The 19,263-nt window shown below is 29.8% G+C and overlaps 3 protein-coding genes across 3 annotated transcripts in view; 2 read left to right on the plus strand and 1 right to left on the minus strand.

Moving 5' to 3' along the window:
* Nucleotides 1–4,078: 4,078 nt before the first annotated feature.
* LOC136085275 (uncharacterized) lies at nucleotides 4,079–5,566 on the minus strand. Its single transcript, XM_065806566.1, has 3 exons — nucleotides 5,476–5,566; nucleotides 4,515–4,997; nucleotides 4,079–4,434 (listed from the first exon to the last, which is right to left on the minus strand). Exons 1-3 carry the CDS (start codon nucleotides 5,564–5,566, stop codon nucleotides 4,079–4,081), a joined length of 930 nt encoding a protein of 309 aa, XP_065662638.1.
* A 6,055-nt stretch (nucleotides 5,567–11,621) lies between these two features.
* Nucleotides 11,622–13,827, plus strand: LOC136085019 (uncharacterized). Its single transcript, XM_065806389.1, has 2 exons — nucleotides 11,622–11,756; nucleotides 12,268–13,827. Exons 1-2 carry the CDS (start codon nucleotides 11,744–11,746, stop codon nucleotides 12,753–12,755), a joined length of 501 nt encoding a protein of 166 aa, XP_065662461.1. The 5' UTR covers nucleotides 11,622–11,743; the 3' UTR covers nucleotides 12,756–13,827.
* A 2,540-nt stretch (nucleotides 13,828–16,367) lies between these two features.
* LOC100200978 (zinc finger protein 148) overlaps nucleotides 16,368–19,263 on the plus strand; it is an 11,970-nt gene continuing 9,074 nt past the window's right edge. The window contains exon 1 of the mRNA XM_065804748.1: nucleotides 16,368–16,704. Coding sequence (XP_065660820.1) covers nucleotides 16,501–16,704 — 204 coding nt within the window. The 5' untranslated portion in view covers nucleotides 16,368–16,500. The remainder of the gene's footprint in view (nucleotides 16,705–19,263) is intronic.

Consider the following 19,263-nt stretch of genomic DNA (forward strand, 5'->3'; position numbering starts at 1 on the left):
GTAATTCTTTCTGCAACATCTTGCTTGTTGCTTTACGGTTTCTTATACAGCATTTCATGAGGTACCTGTTGTCTCGCACAGACATTGGTTTTTTTCTGCCACAATTGCCAACACGGTTGCCTCGTAATTTTTCACCAGTCTGCATCTTCTTTTTTATTCTCGATACCAATTTCCGACTTATTTCAACATTTTTAGCAACCTCCTTTTGCGTGAGTGATGTCTCTCGTAGATAAACCTCAACTCTGGCCAATTTTGTCGGTGACAAGTCAGCGGCTTTTCTCATCTATTAAAAGGACATAAAATGCTTTATTAATTAAACATGTTTCTTCATTTTTAATGTAGAAAATAAAAATAAATAAAAGATTGAGCTTAATGTAATGTCAAGCAACTCTTATAAATGTACATTTTCCTTTAATTTCTGCTCATAAACATCAAACAAATAAGAAAATTCTGACCTTTAACAGATAGCAGGTGACCAAATTTTAATATTCAATTTACAGTTAAAATTTTCAATAAAATCTTGAGCAAAAAGAAAAAGAAATTGCACTTTTTATCACTTAAGCAACATTGGGCTATACATGCAGTAACTATATATACATTAATTTGTGCCAAGGTACATTCTTATTAAGGTACATTCAAAAATAATCTCGGTTTTGTAGTCTAGTCTAATAATTTGGTCACCACTGTATGTATACATATGTATGTGTATATATGTATATATACGCATACGTATATGTGTTTGTGTGTGTGTGTGTGTGTGTGTGTGTGTGTGTGCGTGTGTATATACACATTTGGGTATATATGTGGGTATGCGTGTATATGCGTGTGTATATATGTATTTATGTTTGTATATGTGTATGTATGTATGCGTTTATGTATATGAATGTATATGTACGTGTGTGTATATACGTATATTTGTGTGTATGTATATATGAATCTATATATATGTGTGTGTATTATGTATATATGCAATTCAGGGGGATATAATTATATGTGTTTATATGTATTTGTGAAGCTAAGTGTGTTTGTGTGTTTGTACGTATGTCTTTGTATGTTTCTATATATGTATGTGCATGTTTGTGGCTAATACCAAATTACTAATAGGTGTATGCATATGAAACCGCTGTTTTTTCTTTGAATTAGAACGTTTGTTTTGGAGATGTTTTATTTATATTTCTTTGAATGTAATTTCCATTATTTTCTACTACTTTTTGCCAATTTTTTGGTAACTTATGAATTCCATCCCAATAGAATTTCTCAGGTTTAGAAGCTATCCAATCATTGAGCCATTTTTTGACCTCTTCATAATTCGAGAAGTGCTGATCTGCCAAGCCATGTGACATTGATCGGAATAAATAGTAATCTGATATAGCAAGGTCTGGTGAATACGGCGGGTGGCATAAGACTTCCCATCCGATAGTTTTCAACGCTGTTTGAACAACTTTACAAACATGAGGACGAGCATTGTCATGTTGAAGAATTATTTTATCGTGTCTCTCAGCATATTCGGGTCGTTTTTCTTCTAATGCTTTTCTTAAACGGAATAATTGGAGTCTGTAAAGTGGCCCATCAATTGTTTCTTTAGGTTTTAGCAACTCATAGTATACCACACCAATCTGATCCCACCAAATAGACAGCAAAGCCTTATTTCCATGAATATTCCTCTTTGGTGTTGATTTTACAGGTGCGCCTGGGTCAACATAATGTGTTGTGCGGACTGGATTGTCAAAATAAATCCATTTTTCATCTCCAGTCACTATTCGATGCAAAAAAGACTTTCTTTCAAAACGATTCAATAACATTTCGCATGTCACTAAACGCCTTTCAATATCCCGTTCTTTCAATTCATGTGGAACCCATTTTCCTTCCTTTCTTATTTTACCGAGAGCTTGTAAACGTCTTGAAATTGTTGCCTGATCAACATTCAACTCTTCTGCTAATTGTTCTTGAGATTGAGCATCGTCTTCGTCCAATAAACTTTGCAATTCTGAATCTTCAAATTTTTTTGGAGGTTTACCACGTTCCTTGTTGTCAAGATCGAAATCGCCACTTTTAAATCTTCTAAACCAATCTCTGCAAGTTGTTTCAGATAAAGCATGGTCAGAATAAGCTTCTACAAGCAAACGATGACTTTCTGCAGCAGTTTTCTTTAAAATAAAATAGTGAAGTAATACTTCCCGCAAATGCATATTTGAAGGCACAAAGTTGTTCATTTTGAAAGATGTATAAAATTATCTAGATATGAACAAAATCAAATTAAAAACTATGATATTTAAAGCAAATTGAACGTAGTTTCACACACATAATCATCCATACATTAATTTTGTCTTAAAAAGAAAATTAACTTGTCTTATTTTAAACAGCGGTTTCATATGCATACACCTATTATTATTTTTGTTATGATTATTGTAATTATTTTTATTTTTATCATTTTATTTTTATTATCATTTTCTTTTTATGGTTGTATTGTTATTATTGTTACTACTACCACTTTTATTATTATCTTATCTCTTATTATTATCTTAGATTACTACTTATTATTATCTCTTACAACTTTTAGTGTTCGTTTTGTTACTGCTGTGGACGATTAATATTACTTTTAGCATTAACGATGTATTTATTATCTTTTATTTGCAAGGTTTGTACTTAAGGTTAGTAGAGTAAAACCGGATCAAACCGCACACCATATCATTCCGTACACTGATCGAAATTATCAAATAAAAACTAAACCGATATGGCTATGAAAAAAGTAAAAAATAGATTCAAATACAGAACTATCTCCTCTATTCGAATTGATAAAATTATATGCCGATTCAACTCCATTTTTTTCTTTTTTTATACAACTTTTAACGGAGAGTCAAAATTGTTTATATATTTTTTATCGTTGAGAACAAAATAGCGCTTGAACGGAAACTAATATAAGAATAACTTTAGCACTATCTTGTTAGAAATTTAATTTTTAATTCTGACAGTATAACTTTTATGCAGCTAGAACAAAAAGTTAAATAAAAAATCAAAAAAGTAAAAAAAACTATTTTTTCTGATAAAACCGCATACTCGATTAATTACTTAGTTTAGTTTTTCGCAAGTGACTAAGTGCCTATCTTTATCTAATTAACTTAGTTTTGATTCCGGTTCAATTATGAATGAAATATAATGTTATTTGTTAATATAATAAACTCTTAATCACAGGGCCGGATTAAAAAAATGTGTGGCCCTGGGGCACTGAAATTTGTGGGGGTCCTCGAGAAAGATTTTCATGCAAGCATAGCTAACGTTTAGTACCGTTTACCGGTACTAAAATTGTATTGTAATGTAATGTGTTAAGATCTAAAGTAACTCAATTTTCAATTTGAAAATTGAGTTACTTTAGATTTTAGATCGTTTTTCAAATTGAAATTTTTCAAGTTTCAATTTGAAAAACGATCGTTCTCCCAAACAATTAGAGACCATTAGGAATAAGTACATCCTTAATAGGATTTCTACATTTCGAAAACTTGAGATGAAGTTATTCGCATTTAAAATTTTGTAAAAGAAAAGTTCTTTAGGCACATTTGCATTAGCATCATATAGTCATCCATATAAAGCTTTAGAAGGGCTGAAAATTGAACAAGCTCATTTCCGAGACTTTCTTCAAGGTCAGGCTTGTACTTGTTAACCAAATTGTTCGCAGACATCATTATTTCGTTTGGTTTCAATTCATCAAGGCGATTCAGAAAGCCAAAATACTCACATACATTCTTGTAAGCATTTATTTTCTTTAAGTGAGACATAAAATTGGTCAATCACTGGGATAAAACTTGTTGTGCGAAACTGATCATTTAGGGATTGCTGAACTTCATCTCCAAATTCATAACCCAATGGATTGAGACGAACATTTCTATTCCGCTGACGACGTTGAGCTTGGGAATATTCAGTTGAACTAGATAATTTCTTTGCACGTTCTTCATATTGAGCAAAACATTCTCGTTTTGATTCCACGAATGCTTACAGTGAAGTAAGGGCATCTACTGCAGACTACAATACCATTTCAGGACTCTGGAGTATCTTGTTTGTGGCATTGAATCGCTCCAATATCTCATTCCAAAACAATGAATATAGCGCAATTTCGATCTTGCACATTTGCTTGTGAAGCAGCATTGCGAACAATATTCTTTTCCTCCTTGTTAATTGAAATTTTTTCCAAAGCCACCTTAAACTTGTCATATCCAACAACAAGTGCCTTAACTGCATCATGTCTGCATGACCAACGAGTATCACTCAATCCTTTAGGTGTCAGCAGTTTTTTCTTGTTTGTCTTTTCTTGAGAGCTAGACAGTGCTTCTGTTAGGACTTGGTAACATGAAGGTGATGCTGTGAAAAAGACGTGCACTTCTTGAACAAAGTCAAAGATTTTCACTGCTGCAGAACATGTATTTGCTGCTGCCTTACCAACTAAATTCAGCGAATGTGCACAATATGGGACATAAATCCATTTTGTTCCTTTATCAAAGCTTGCATTCCACAATATTTACCACTCATGTTGGCAGCATTGTCATATGATTGACCTCGACAGTCATGTAAACTGATTCCATTGGATTCCAGATATTTCAATAATGCCTCTGTCATTTCACGACCAGTGTGACCTGTATTAGGGATAAAAGTTAGGAATCTCTCATTCGGTATTAACTTTTCCATATCCATGTAACGAATTATAATAGTTAACTGATCAATATGAGCCTCATCTGGTGTAGAATCGACAGTTACCGAGAAATACTTTGATTTTTTGATAGAACCGAAAATGTACTTTAAAACTTGTGAGCCCATCAAATTTATAATTTCTTCACAAATAGTGGAAGACAGATAACTGGTATGGCCTCTTCCTTTATTCGCATGCATCTTAATGTGAGCAGCAAGAAAAGTGTCAAATTCACTTGGCAGTTCTAAAATTCCTAGATAATTCCCATTGTGTGGTGATCCAACAATTTCATTATCACCTCGAAAAGCTAACCCTCGTTCTGCAATGAACTATATAGTACTTATTACACGTTGCAGTATTTGATTCCAGTACACACATATTTCAGATTTCTGTTTTGCTAGCTCATGGTAAATTTCTCCAGACTTTTTGCCACGCTGTGCCAAAGTTATAATTGCTTCTAGATGGCCTTTAGATGATTCATGTTCACTGACACGCACTGAGGCATGTTTCCAATAGCAAAAACCAGAACATGAAAAATTAGTGGTGATACTTTTGGACCCAGTCAATTTGCAAATAAAGCAATTTTCCTGTGTGTGAGGAAAAGCACAACCAATTACGTTGACATGTTTCACTATTTGTTGTTTTTCGTAGGAACAAATTTGGGGTACATTTCCGAAAAAAGGTTGAGTCATCAGGTTTTTCCTGTTTCTGTGATATTGAATGTTTCCTTATGGTATCTTGATCACAATTTTGCAACAACGAGGTAGGTCCCTTCTCTGCTCAAAATGTTATCATACCCGTTGAAGCTACTTCTGGCCACAAACCAATATCATTCCCAAATCCAAGCATAGAGTCATGTTCATGTTCAATTGTTACAGCTTTTGCCATCATAGCTACTGTTGCCTGATGTTCATCTGCTTCTGCTATTGTTTAATTGTCACCAATGTCTTGCGATAGAAACTCCTCAACTGGTGGTAGCATAGCTGAAGTTCCAGGTAGTGACTTCTCCATCTCGTTTACTAAAAAAAGGACTAACTTTTCTTGATTTGGAAAAGACTTCCTATGCTTTTTTCTCTTTTTCTTGAGCTGACTTACTATATGTATATATATATATATATATATATATATATATATATATATATATATATATATATATATATATATATATATATATATATTAGGGATATGACAATTGCATAACCCTATATGCCCTTTCTGACTCTATCCCTAAACCCTATATGACTTTCAAAGCCGAAGTCTTTTTTTGAGACTCTGTATCACTGTTTAAAATGTTGATGATTAGCTAATGCTAAAGCTGTTCCTAATGTATATTTGAAAATAAATGCTATCCAATAGAAGTTTGACCCAAATGTTGAACTCTTTATATGGATAATAACTTATAAAAGCTATTAAATGCGTACTAATTTACTAGTTTCTTTGAGCCACAGTACAGATTTCACTTTATTCAAAGATTAGATATTTTTTGACCTTATATAACTTAAAAAGTAAACAAAAATTTTTGATAAAATAAGTTAAACATTTAATATAAACAAAACCATTTACACTTAAAAAAAGATTTTTCAAAAATTTAAACCAATTTTTTCTTAACCACTTAAACCACTATTTTTAATAAAATAGATTAACATTTGATACAAACAAAACCATTTACATTGAAACAAATAGACCATGCGAAAGTTTGTTGTTATTTATTTGCTACCATTTTTATTTTTTTCCTACAAACCGCGCCATAAGAATTTGGCTAATATACCTAATATCGCTGATCTCAAAATATAACTGGATAGCTGGTTCTATTGTTTTTTCCGAAAAAAGTTGAAGCTAAAATTGGCCTCCCAAGATGGCGGCGATTTTAGTTCCTAGCGGTGAAACCGATATACATTTGAAATGGCTTTATCAAATTATAAAGAAAAATAATTAAATAAGCTTATAAATTTGTTAAAAATAAAAGAAAACAAATGAATTTTATAAATATTAGAGAAAAAAAGAAATTATTTTCTTGTATAATTGAATTTATTATTAAATGGCATTTACAAATTTAGTTAAGCCTTATGTATAATATATGTATTTTTTAGTTTTTAGTTCCCAATGCTGTATGCTAGAAGGTTATTAACATAACAGTATGATAAACGGCAATCATTTCTACCCTCTATATTTTCTATAACTATATTCTCTACTTTTTGTAGCAAGATGCCATTTTGTACAAATGCTACATGAATTGTTAACTGAGTGCTGTCCGTATACAAAAACTTAGGGGTTCCTTCTAGAATTATATTATACTTGAATTCTATTATTGCATAAACTATTTGAATAAAATATTATTAAGTGTCACTTATACTGGTAAAAAAAACCCAGGTCTGAATTATAGTTATTAATAACAACTTTTAAAATAAATAAAAAGTAAATAATAATTTCTTATAGTTTGAAGGATTATCTCTCAATACAATTGAAGAAACAAATGTATGTAAAAATACATTTGTTTGAAAAAAGTTTATTCATATCTTTATATAAAAATGTTCAAAACATTACCTCCTCTTTGAAATATCTCCTTAACTTTAATTAAATATCCTGCTTACCTGTTGTTAAGTATTATGGTTATATATTACAGCATGTTGACTTTTTTATATTAATGAACTGTAAATAGCTGTTAAATAATTTTATAAATATGTTGTTGAGTTTATTTGCATAATAGATTGATTATATGACATTAAATTCAAGAAAATAATTTGATAAAAAATATTATTAGTCTTAAAGAGATTACTGCTACACAAATGATCTTGTATAATCGAAAAACTGATTTCATTGGATATTTGGCAGCAATTAAATCTGCTCAAGGTATTTGTCGGTGTTTCCAAATTAATTGGTTGTTTTAATAGATTGCCTCTTTCCAAATGAAATCGGAATTCAAAATGCATTAGCAAATGCTGCTTTAAGATCAGTCGATTTCTTGAAAAAAATGATTGATCTAGCTCCTCATGTTTGACTCAACTATAAGTGATAGCAATATATTTTCTTTGTTTTAGCTCATTTGGCAGTTTGGTTAACTAAAAAAAATTAACTAAAAAATATATATATATATATATATATATATATATATATATATATATATATATATATATATAATAATATAAGACACAAATAACTATATAAAAAAAGTCTAGAAGGAACCCCTGAGTTGTGTGTACTCACAGAGCTCAGCTAATAGTTCATGCAGCATTTGTAAATTTGTGATATCTATTTGAAAAACTAATTTCATAATAGTTTATTTTAAAAAGATATTTAGCTGCCTACCATGCAGTTATGTTATTAACCTTCTAGCACACAGCATTGGGTAGTTAAGAACTAAAAGGTGCATAAATTGTATTATAAACAATATTAAACAAATAATTTATAGTAAAACTAAAATTAAAAGAAAGTAGTTGAATGAAAAATAAACAAAATATGAATAACATTATTTCAGTTTTTCAAACTTAAAATAATTATTCGAAAGTTGTTTGGAAATTGTTAACTTGTATAACTACTAGTTTCTTATTTGTTCTAATGTTAAATAACTAATTCTTAATTAAAAAAACTGAAAGTTTTTATCTTATTTAATAACATTTACTTATCTTTAAAAAAGCAAGATATTATACAAACTTATTGTTTAGAATATATTTTGTTAAACAATACATAATTTAGAAATTTACGTAAATATGTAATATTGCCTTTTTTTTTTAATTATTGTTACGTAAAACCAAAAAATAATATTTGAGGCATGTACATTTCATAATATTTATAAATGTAAATGACATATAAGTTAAATTTCTTCATTTGTAATCAACCGAAACCGTCGCCATCTTGAAAGGCCAAAACTGGCTTCAAAAAATTTGCCGCATACGCTATCCAGTTATATTTTGAGATCAGTGACCTAATATATATAAATTAAATAGAAGTAATCTCTAAAATACAAAGTTTACATAAACTTTATATTAAATATAATAACTTATAACTCTATTTTTATCGTTACCCTTATTTAAGGCATGTCATTGAATTCTTTTTTTCATAATTTGTGGGGGCCCCCCTTTTGTGGGGGCCCCGGGCTAATGCCCCGGTTGCACCCCCTCCCCCCCTTTAATCCGGCCCTGCTTGTAGCATTCCAGTGTCAACGCTCAAAGGTCGCAAAAGTAACAACAACAAAGGCTTCCATGGCTCAGGTACAACAACGTACTCTCAAATGAAACAGAAAGATTGATGGTGCATGCGTTCCAATTACTTGGTGACTGGGGTTATGGTTTAACCGAAAATGAAATCTTAGAATTTGTATGCGGTTTCCTTAAACGCGAAAATCAATTGCACTTATTCAAAAATGGCAAGCCTGGTAAAGACTGGTTTTATGCCTTAATAAAAAGATGGTCAAAAGAAATTTTAACAAGAAAATCGAATAACTTAGCATCTAAAAGATGTAAAATACTCAAATACTCAAATGCCTGAGCATAACAATGCTGAGCAACCTCAGCAAAACAATAATAAAGAACAAGTACCAGCAGCCAAACGATTAAAAGTTGCAAAATGTAAAAAGTGTAGAGTACAGTTTTACACACAGAAATGTTGCAATGCGAGAATTCGATGTGTCGGGAACGGTTGTGCAAAGAAACATGTTTACAGAAGAAATATTTCAATTGTAAGGATTTCTTTATCGCCATCAGAAACGCACAAATCATTCCTAACGTTAAGCGCGATATTTTGTTTTACGTAAATCAGAATTCCTCCGCCGCGTTTATTCAATTGTCTTTCTAGTAAAATTGTTTCAAAACTAGGAAGATGGAAGTTAGAGTTATTATTAAGCTCATTTTGTGAACACCAAGTTTCTGTTAAACAAATAATATCAAAATAGTTTTTAGTTTCTTCTATAAAATGTCGAAGATATTCAAAATTTTTGTTCATACTTCTTATATTTATTTGGACAATTTTGATTTTTTTGTTTTTATTGCCATTTTTAGAATGAAATTCTTTTAAGTCACTAGCGTAATGATAAAAACAATCTATTTTTAAGTCATTAAAATAACATATATCTGGATCTGTGTTTTCATCCAATGTATTTGTTTCTAAAGTTGAAAATAAGTGATTCATAGTCATCCATTTTATATTTTTTGTTGTTATCATTTTTTGTGTACTAAATAAGATTTAAGAGAATTTCTTATACTTCTGAGGCGCGCGTTGCAAGTTTGGTATATATAACTTTAGCAAACTTACCCTCAGCTCGAAGTTCTTTTGCTTTTGTAAATAGAAGTCGTCTTTTTTCGATTGTGTAATTGCTATAGTCTTCGTTTAGATAAATTTTTTCGTTCATAGTTTTCTTTTTTTATATTCATTTAATACGATTTCTCTATCTTGATAGTTAAGAAACTTTACCACGATAGTTCTTCTTCTTTTTCTAGATTCGTGGTTCTTCCAGTTCTGTGTGCTCTTTCAATTGCAATGTTGTTTTTAATTAAGAGTCTCTCTTTTAGAACTCTTTGACCTTCGATTCGCTATCTTTCCAAGTTTCTTCTTTTCTTTTGTCAAAGCCATCAAAACAAAGATTGCTCCGTCTACTAATTCTGCTAATTTATCTTGAATAATTTCGATGCATTTTAGATTAACGTTGTCTTTGTCATAATTATTGAGTTTTACTTTTAAGTCATTTGATTCCTTAACAACTTGTTCATAATATTCATTCTAAAAATTCATTGCTTTAGTAACTTCAGCGAGTTCTCTCCTCAGTAAAGCATTTTCGTTTTTTAATTTTTCAATTTCGTTATAAAATTTTTTAAATCTCCAAAGGTTTTTAGTGGAGTGCTTTTATGACATACCAAAAATTCCTTTACAATTGTTAAAGATTTTGCCATTTTCGAATTATTTCAAAATATAAAAACTTATTTTAGCAGCAATAAAAACATGTCTTACCTCGTTGAAAGTTTGCGCAAAAAAAAAGTAGTCTTACATTTTTTGCAACAAAAAAATATGTAGTTAGAACTAAATTTTTTTGGTGTAAAATATGTAAAAACTTTAATATAGTTTCTTAAATATAAGTTGTGTTAAAAAAAATAATTATAAAAAAGTTAAAATATAAAAAATTCAATGTTTTCTCAAGTGTGCGGTTTAATAAGAATGTCGCCTTAAACCGCACAATTTTTTTTTCTTTACATTTGATATTTTCAATAACTTTATTATTATTTTTTTAACAAATATTTATATTATCTTATCCAGTTTTTTGTTACTTATCTAATAAAAAAAAAATAAAATAAAAAAAAATTAAAAAAACAAAAAATTAAAAAAACAAAAAATTAAAAAAAAGTTTTTAATTTTTATTGATAAGTGTGGGGTTTGACCCGGTTTTACTCTAGATCTACTATTTGTAAACTTTCGTGAATGTAACAACTATTGCAGAAATATATTAATTGATTGATTGATGCGTATACAATTACGATGAGAATTTTTTAAAAAACCAATTGGTGTTTTAAAATACAAGATATAAACAGTTTCGTTTTCAACCATTTTAAATTATTTTTGGTGAGTTGTTATATGAAAAGCCATCTTGCCCCGTTTTCCCCGTATGTGGATTTCGGTTTGAGGATCCCAATTCTTTCTATTTAAACTAGTCATGCGCATGAAAAAGACTATAAACCACATACGCGGGAGAAATACGAGTTTTTGAAATTTTGTTTTAAAAATACTATGGTTTTTTTGATCGAGGAATCCAAATTTATTAAAATTAAATAACTTGGGCTTGTGAATGACATTAGCTCACGTACCACAGTGGAGTATTTGTATGACAAAATCGTTCAAAAGTCAAAAAATCAAGTTTGCATAAAAATCTTATTAACTTTATTATTTTCAAGCTAGATAATTGCTTCATTAGATTATGTAACAGAAAATTATTCTCGATTTTAACTTTAGTCGTATTTTTGTTCAGAACGTGGCGTTGTTATTTGAAATTTCGTGGGAAGAAAGAATTCAAAAATTTGTGACATTTGCTATTGCAGCTATTATTATAATATTGTTCAGTTTTGAAAAAATAAACGTCTAATTATGGCAGAGGAAGGTATGACCTTTATTTTAAAATAAAATTACATTAAATTTCTGTCGTTATTGTGCATAATATAAAGCGTTTTTATGATGGACTATTTGAGTTTTAACTTTCATATAAAATTATACGATAATAATGTTTTTGTTAACAAGTATGGTCTTGTCGAGTAATAACTTTTTAACAAGCAATAACTATAAACTGTAAACAACTTTACATATAGATACTTTTGTAAAATTATCCGCCAACGTCCGCCACTTTTTATTTTAACGCTTTAAAAATAGTGTGTAAACCATTTCGTAATATACACAATCTCGTAAAAAGTCTTGAAATAGCTGTAAAATAAATTCTTGTTGTCTAATTTTTAAATATTTTTGTACAAACTTAACCAAACTACGTAAATCTTAAATTGTATCTAATATATATTAAACTATTAAACTATAAAATCTCAAATAAAAAAATATATTTTATTGGTCGTTCATTAAGGACACACCACTATGTATTACTTATTTTATTATTTATCATGTAGATTCGACAGAAGTCAAAAAGTTGTTCACTAGAAGAGAATTATATGAAATAATGAAAGATTGTAAAGGTAAAAAATTTGATGAAAAGCTTTTGTTGTTAGTAGAACACCTTATAACAGTTATAAAATATCCAATAGATCAAAAAAGTACCATAACAAGAATTTTAAAATTCTTCAAGAGCGATTTCAAGAAAAGATGGATAGCTGCAAGTTATAAACAAGAAGTTTTTATAAAAAACAATAAAAAATGGCTCAAATCAAACATCGAGCTACCTTATTGGTCAATAAACATTCGACAGAGACCTGGACGACCATCAAAATCATTTATAGAACTAAGTGATTGCAGCAAGCGTCGAAAAACTATGGATTTGCGCAAACAGGTATCTGTTGATGAATTGACGTATGCAGTCAGAATGAGCCAGCACACTTCAGGAAATACTGATGTTTTAAAATTTATTAAAGGAATTACTGCCACGCCAACCAGAGCATAGAAATACCGAAAAGCATTGAACTCTGCTTTTAAAAAAAATAACTGTCAATAAATTAACACCTCAAGAGGCACTGGCACTGTTTGTAGAAGGCGATTTTACCAGAAAACAGTGGGAACTTATTCAAAGCAGAAAAAAAATGTCTACCCCTGCTACTCAATAATACAACAAGCCAAAAAAGAATGTTACCCTAATAAGAAATCGATACAAGTAACCGAAACAACAGAAATTCAACTACAAGCATAACTTGACCACACCACATTACGCTTATATAAAAATGTCTCAGAGGTTGTAGAAAAGTGTTCAATTGAAGAACAGAAAAATTTGGTTTTAATATCAAAATGGGGCTGTGATGGATTGCAACAAGCAAAATTTAAGCAAAAATTTCAAAACAACACCGACAGTGATGCAAATATTTTCCAAAGTTCTTTAATACCTCTGAGAATGATTGTTAAAATCGACGGCCAACAGGAAAAAATTATATGGCAAACCCAGTCACCTCATCTCCAAGGTTCTGCAGGCCCATTCGAATACGTTTCATTAGTGAATCTAAAGACATAACAATGGAGAGCACGTAAAAAACCAAATAAGGAATCTCAGGGAAACAAGGTTGCCCAATAAAATTGGAAAAATAAAGCATATCTTGCTTTTTACAATAGTAGATGGTAAAGTGTGCAACGCTGCAACTGATACTACATCAACTATGAGGTGCTACATTTGTGGACAAACATCGAAAGATTTTGTTCATAAAACTGCTAAACTGTATATCAATCTGTATGGTTGGTATCCCATGTCTCCAACCATGCATAAAGTTTTAATGCATGGTGTCGAAGTTATAACTCATGCAATCCTGCCTATCGGCTAGTTATCCGAGGAGGCAGCTGAAGCCCAAAACAAACACTTTCGGCAGTACAAACAAAATTTTAGTCGAAAGTTTTCTCGTATCGACTGCAATACAGACGTATTAAATAGGCTGCTATTGAGTTCAGACCAATACATAAGTAGTTCTAGATCAAAACGGCACAAAAAAAGGTTGCGTTTTTCCAAAGAAGCAGTCAATATGATGATCTCAGCATGAAGCTTTGATAAGCGAAGTCTTTTTATTAATAATAAATTACTCTTTAAAAAATTTTATTCTTTTAATTTAATTTTAATAAAATTCTGTGTTTTAAACTATTAAAGTGAAAAAAAATCCATAAAATATTTTTGAGCGGTTTTGTCATACAAATACTCCACTGTGCGTGCGCTTATTACGCGTCTTACGTACGCCTAAAGTTTCTTTTTTTAAACAAATTTTCTAAACTAAAAAACGATATTCCACAAGATATACATTGATGTATTGCAGTGACGGATCCAGAAATTTATGGAGAGGAGTGGGGGAGGGGTGGTGAATATTGATACTAAAACTAAAGAAAAAATTAAATTAAAACTTTTTTTTTAACTCTGTTGGGAGGGAGGGATGCATGCCCTATCCCTCCACTTCCTCTTGATCCGTCACTGATGTATTGCATGTCGCATATTTTTATCTGATGGTTATGTAATCTTTGCTATTTTTTTTACCGTTCTGACACACTGTGCCAGTGTCGGAATGGCACTAAGGAGCCCGGGGAAGGTAGACATAAATGGGGTCATTATAGTATTAAAAAATTTGGCAAAAATAAATTAAACTCTTAATCACATGGTGTTTTTGTTACTACGATATTGGAAATTTCTAATAATGTTTATGCAAACTTCCGTATCTTTGACCACGCACTCCATAAATTTATTCGGCACGTTTAAAAAAATAGATCCTTCTGCAAGGTTTTAAAAAATACATTGATTGCAGCGTCGCGCCACTTTAATTTTTGCACATTATTGCCATGTTTTCCTTGAGTTCATTGATTCAATTTTATCAGCTCTACTAACTAATGAAGAATTAGTTGCAAATATAGCCATCTCTGTGCCGTGTTTCCCTCTGTATACCAGCAAAATTGGTTAAATCATGAAAATATATTCGTATTGTCACGTAAAATGAAAAATATAGTCAATATGGTCACTCAATGATGGAAAGATTTGAAGGTCCAGACAAGCAATATCTCTTAAGATACCAACATCATTTGATTTAAAACGGTTTTGATTGCTGTAGTGGCAGTATCCACAATAGCATAAAATATATTAACCTTAAACCGCCTTACTGAGTCCTGAAATTCTTTCATCATGGTTAGAATCAACTTGAATTCCAAACTTTCCAGACTCTTAAACTTCTTTAATAGTAGATTTTTTGATGTTCTGCTTTTTTGAGGTTCTGATGTTCTGATTTTTTGAGGTTCTGCTAACAGTTATCTTGCTCAAAAAAGTAATCAATGAACCCCAACCTTTCATAACCTTTTTATTCCTACTCTTTCTACTAACTTCTTTTGATGAAAGAATTAATCTCCAAAACAATCATTTTATCTCTATCCTCTAAACAATAACTTCTGGAATAATCATTTCTTCTCTATTCGCATAGAGAAGAAATGATTGTTTCACACGTTATCATGAATGATAACGTGTAAAACAATCAGTTCTTTTCCATACCCAAGGTCCTTAATAATATATGGAAAAGTAACTTCTTGAAGATTTGTCAGTTCAATCTCAGCTGCAACAATCAGCTTTCGTAGTATTTCTATGTTCCAATTACCAAATGATAATTTTTTCTGCTTTTGATCTTTTGCAGCATTGGCCAGTTTGGATTTTCTCTTATCAGCTTTCTTCTGTGCACCAGACTTTATTTTTTTGACATTAACACAAAATTAAAGATCAAAGATTTTAATTTTAATTTTATAATATAATGCATGGCCGACAATACGAGTTTCGCAATAAAAAAATAGTTTCTTTAGAAAAAAAGGGAAGGAGCCATTGCCCCCTTTGTAATGTTGTATATTTTATTACAATATAATTTTTTTCAAATTAAATATAAAAAAAGTTTTTTAAAAAAAAAGAGAAATGTTTTAGATTAACCCATTTTACTTTAGCTGAACTCTAATTGTATTTTACTATATATTTTTTATAAATATATATAAATTATTTATTTATACAAAAAACTGAAATATAATGTTTAATAAGAAGTAATATTATTCTAAATAATAAGATCTCCAGCCCCATTAAATATTTTTTAGCTTCTCTGATTGGGAAGCATTAGGCTACATACAATGTCTTTATATATTTTATTAAACATTTCATATTTTAATCGTAGAATTAACTACCATATTTATTGTATTATTTATTAAAAACTAATGCATATTAACAATAAATAGTTATTATTATTTTGTATTTTTGTGTGTTTTTATTGTGCATCTTAATTCTTAATGAGGCCCAGGACCTTAAGGCATAGCAGGGGCCAAGCTTGTCCGACCCTGCACTGCGCTCTGTTGCACAAAAGTAGACTTAAAAACAGAAAATTTAAGAAAAAAAAAAATTAAATTCATTATAACACGTGATAAGAACTAAACAACGGCGGATGTGTAAAAGTTTTTAAGCCGTTAACTAAACGTTGATATGACAAGCATGTGATAAAATGGTGAATTACAATTGGTTGTGAATTGGTTAAACAAACTTTTTTTTATTATCCAAACCTCAAACGGAGGTTTTTTACATGGCACTATATTTACGGAAAAGATAATCGTGCAAACCAAGTTGTCTGTTTAATTTTTAACGTTAATTTATTAAACCACTCCCCACTCCCCCACAACAATTTTTACTGTTTAAGTGGAGCGTGTAAGATTTGAAGATGGCGGCGGAGTTTATATTTCATAAAGGTTCTCCAACGTATCTACATCCTGAAAATGCTGTAAATGATGTAATGAGTATTAGCCAGTTTATGGCCCAAAATTTAAGGCAGTCTCAGCCAATACCTCCTCCTCCGAAACATACTTTTGATATATCTGAAGGGGAAAGTGTTGAAATAGAAAAAATAGTGGCTGCTGAAAAAAAGGTAAAGGCTCTTCTTCCCACACGCTCACTCCCCCACGCTTTAATAATTATATGTCTAAGGAAAGGAGAGCATTGTCTTCTCTAAAGTAATAAAATATATTCGAATGAAAGAGTATGCTCCAATATGTAATGTTTTTAGTTATTAATTTTTAAACTGTCTTTTAACCTTGTGGAAAATTAAAAATCTTTTAAGATGTCAATTATTATAACTATTAAACTACTTAACAGGTTTGTTATATCTTGTTTTTTATGTTTGTTTGTAAATTTGTAAATTATTCTTATATGCTTAATATTCAATTAACAACTACAATAATAACTGTTAACTAATGAGTTAGCATCTGAGAGTTGGATCTGATAGTTAGCAATAACTAGAAGAACTGAAAGTTGTGAAGTTGTTGCAAATAACTAGACATACTATCATAAGTATACTTTATATAAAATTTACTTTTAATTGTAAATATAAATGTTTTTTTTTAAAAAACAAAACAAAAAAAACACATCAATATTGGAAATATTACATATAAATTCTGTAACATTTTATTGTTATAACCTTTCTTTAAGTCCTTCTTACTATTACATAAGTACTACACATGTGACATGAGTAGTACCTATGTAATAGTAAAAAAGGTTATAACAATAAAAGCAAGGTTTGTTTCTATTGACATTTTACATATAAATTTTTAGAATATTTATCTGTAAATATTTATATTAATAATTTTTTTTTACATTTTAAGTAAACATTAGTAATAAGAATTTTACACAGTAAGTCCTAACTTATTTGTAAAGGATCCTACTTTATTATTTTGAAATGAGGGTTTATCTATTCTTGAGTTAAATGTGTTTACACATTTTATAGAAGTTTTTATTAATTATGTGTCAAGTAAGTTTTTAAATTTAACATCCATGAATTGGTTTGGACCCAATAGATCCAAATGTGCTAATCACTTGTGTGGTTAACATAGTTTTCTATAGTGCCATTTTCTTATTAATGTATGACATTGAAGAGTTAAATATCCCATCTGAATATTTTTTCTGGTGTTCACCATTTTTGCAGATCAGGACTGACAAGTCATAATGCGAGTCACATATGACATGAGTAGTACCTATGTAATAGTAAGAATGACTTTAAGAAAGGTTATAACAATAAAAGCAAGGTTTGTTTCTATTGATATATTTTTGATTAATAAAAAATGTATTTATAGTGATATTTCATTAAACTTATGTTTCAAAATAAAGTGTTAAAATTAAATTTTCAAATCAATGTTTTTATTTGACTCCTAGTAATTTATTTGTAGAACAAAAGGTTGTATATTATATGCATTACTTTTTATGCGTTTTTTGCATAGTCCAATAATTTTCTCTAGACAAAAGAGATTTTAGGCGTTAAAAGAAGATAGTTTTAATAAAGTTTTTCTTTCAGTTATTTTTTTATGTAATAATATAATTTTTAAAATTTATTTAAATTTCAGTATATTTTTTATAATACTTTTTTTTTATTATTATTTATTTTTATCATTTACACTTAAACCTTACTAGAAACCTTACAAAATGAAAGCATCATAGATACATCAATAAATGAAAACTATACGGGTGTTGTAGCATATGCTGATGATAGCATTATACTTCTTACCTCTGCCCTTTCAGGCCTACAAATGCTTATTAATATCTGTAATACCACAAAAGAAAACTGCATAAAAGTGAATGGTGACAAAACTGAGTTCTTGCTCACCAGAAAAAAGAAAATTAAAAACTGCACAATAATACTCAACTATCAATAAATAAAACTTCACGATAAACATAGGTATTACATAGGTTTTACATGGGATATAAAAAGTTCACCTTTTGTCTCACTTAATTGTTTAATCATTGATTGTCGAATAAACAATTTCCGGGGAATAATCCAAACTTTAACTCAATTAGGAATCCGTTTTGCTAACCCAAACTCCATTGTCCAGTTATAAAAAACTTTGGCTATTCCAACACTAACTTATGGTCTTGAGCTTTGTGAGCATAAAACATATTTGGCATTTGATTTGAGACCAATCCAACTGCTTTTGAGAAAAAAATAAAAAGTTTTTAACAAAAGGTTAACCCACGCCAAAAGCCGTTATGAGCATGAGAGTTTTAAGCCAGCCATCTTACTCATCAGGCTTGAACCCATTAGGGAAAACACTACAACATTAAGCTGGAAAACATTCATTTTCAAATGAAGCCACATTATTTAAATCTCTGAAGAAAGAATAAGGTTAAACTCCACCTGCTTGTGTTTTTTTTTATTTTTTGAATCATAATAAATTTATTATAGAACACATTTGGACTAATATTTTTATTGTAATGCAAAGTAGCCAGAAACTTTAAAATATTTAAATGCAGCAATTAATACTGTCCTGCAAATCAAGAACATCTCTATTGCCACCTGTATTGAAGCATGTGCACATGTTAAAAAGTTCACTGTTAAATTGCTTTTTTTAAATCTTTTATAGGCACATAAAAAGTTATTATTTATTTTACTCCAGAAGTAAAGCTGACATTTTCAACTTATTGTTGGTCAAATATTTTA

Source organism: Hydra vulgaris, chromosome 09 (genome assembly GCF_038396675.1).
Source record: "Hydra vulgaris chromosome 09, alternate assembly HydraT2T_AEP".
NCBI lineage: Eukaryota > Metazoa > Cnidaria > Hydrozoa > Anthoathecata > Hydridae > Hydra > Hydra vulgaris.

Coding starts and splice junctions, on each gene's coding strand:
- LOC136085275 (XM_065806566.1), bottom strand. CDS start 5,566: ATGGCAAAAGCTGTAACAATTGAACATGAACATGACTCTATGCTTGGA. Junction 4,998..5,475: donor GCCAGAAGTAGCTTCAACGG/GTATGATAACAT, acceptor AGTTCATTGCAG/AACGAGGGTTAGCTTTTCGA. Junction 4,435..4,514: donor CAATGCTGCCAACATGAGTG/GTAAATATTGTG, acceptor CGCTGAATTTAG/TTGGTAAGGCAGCAGCAAAT.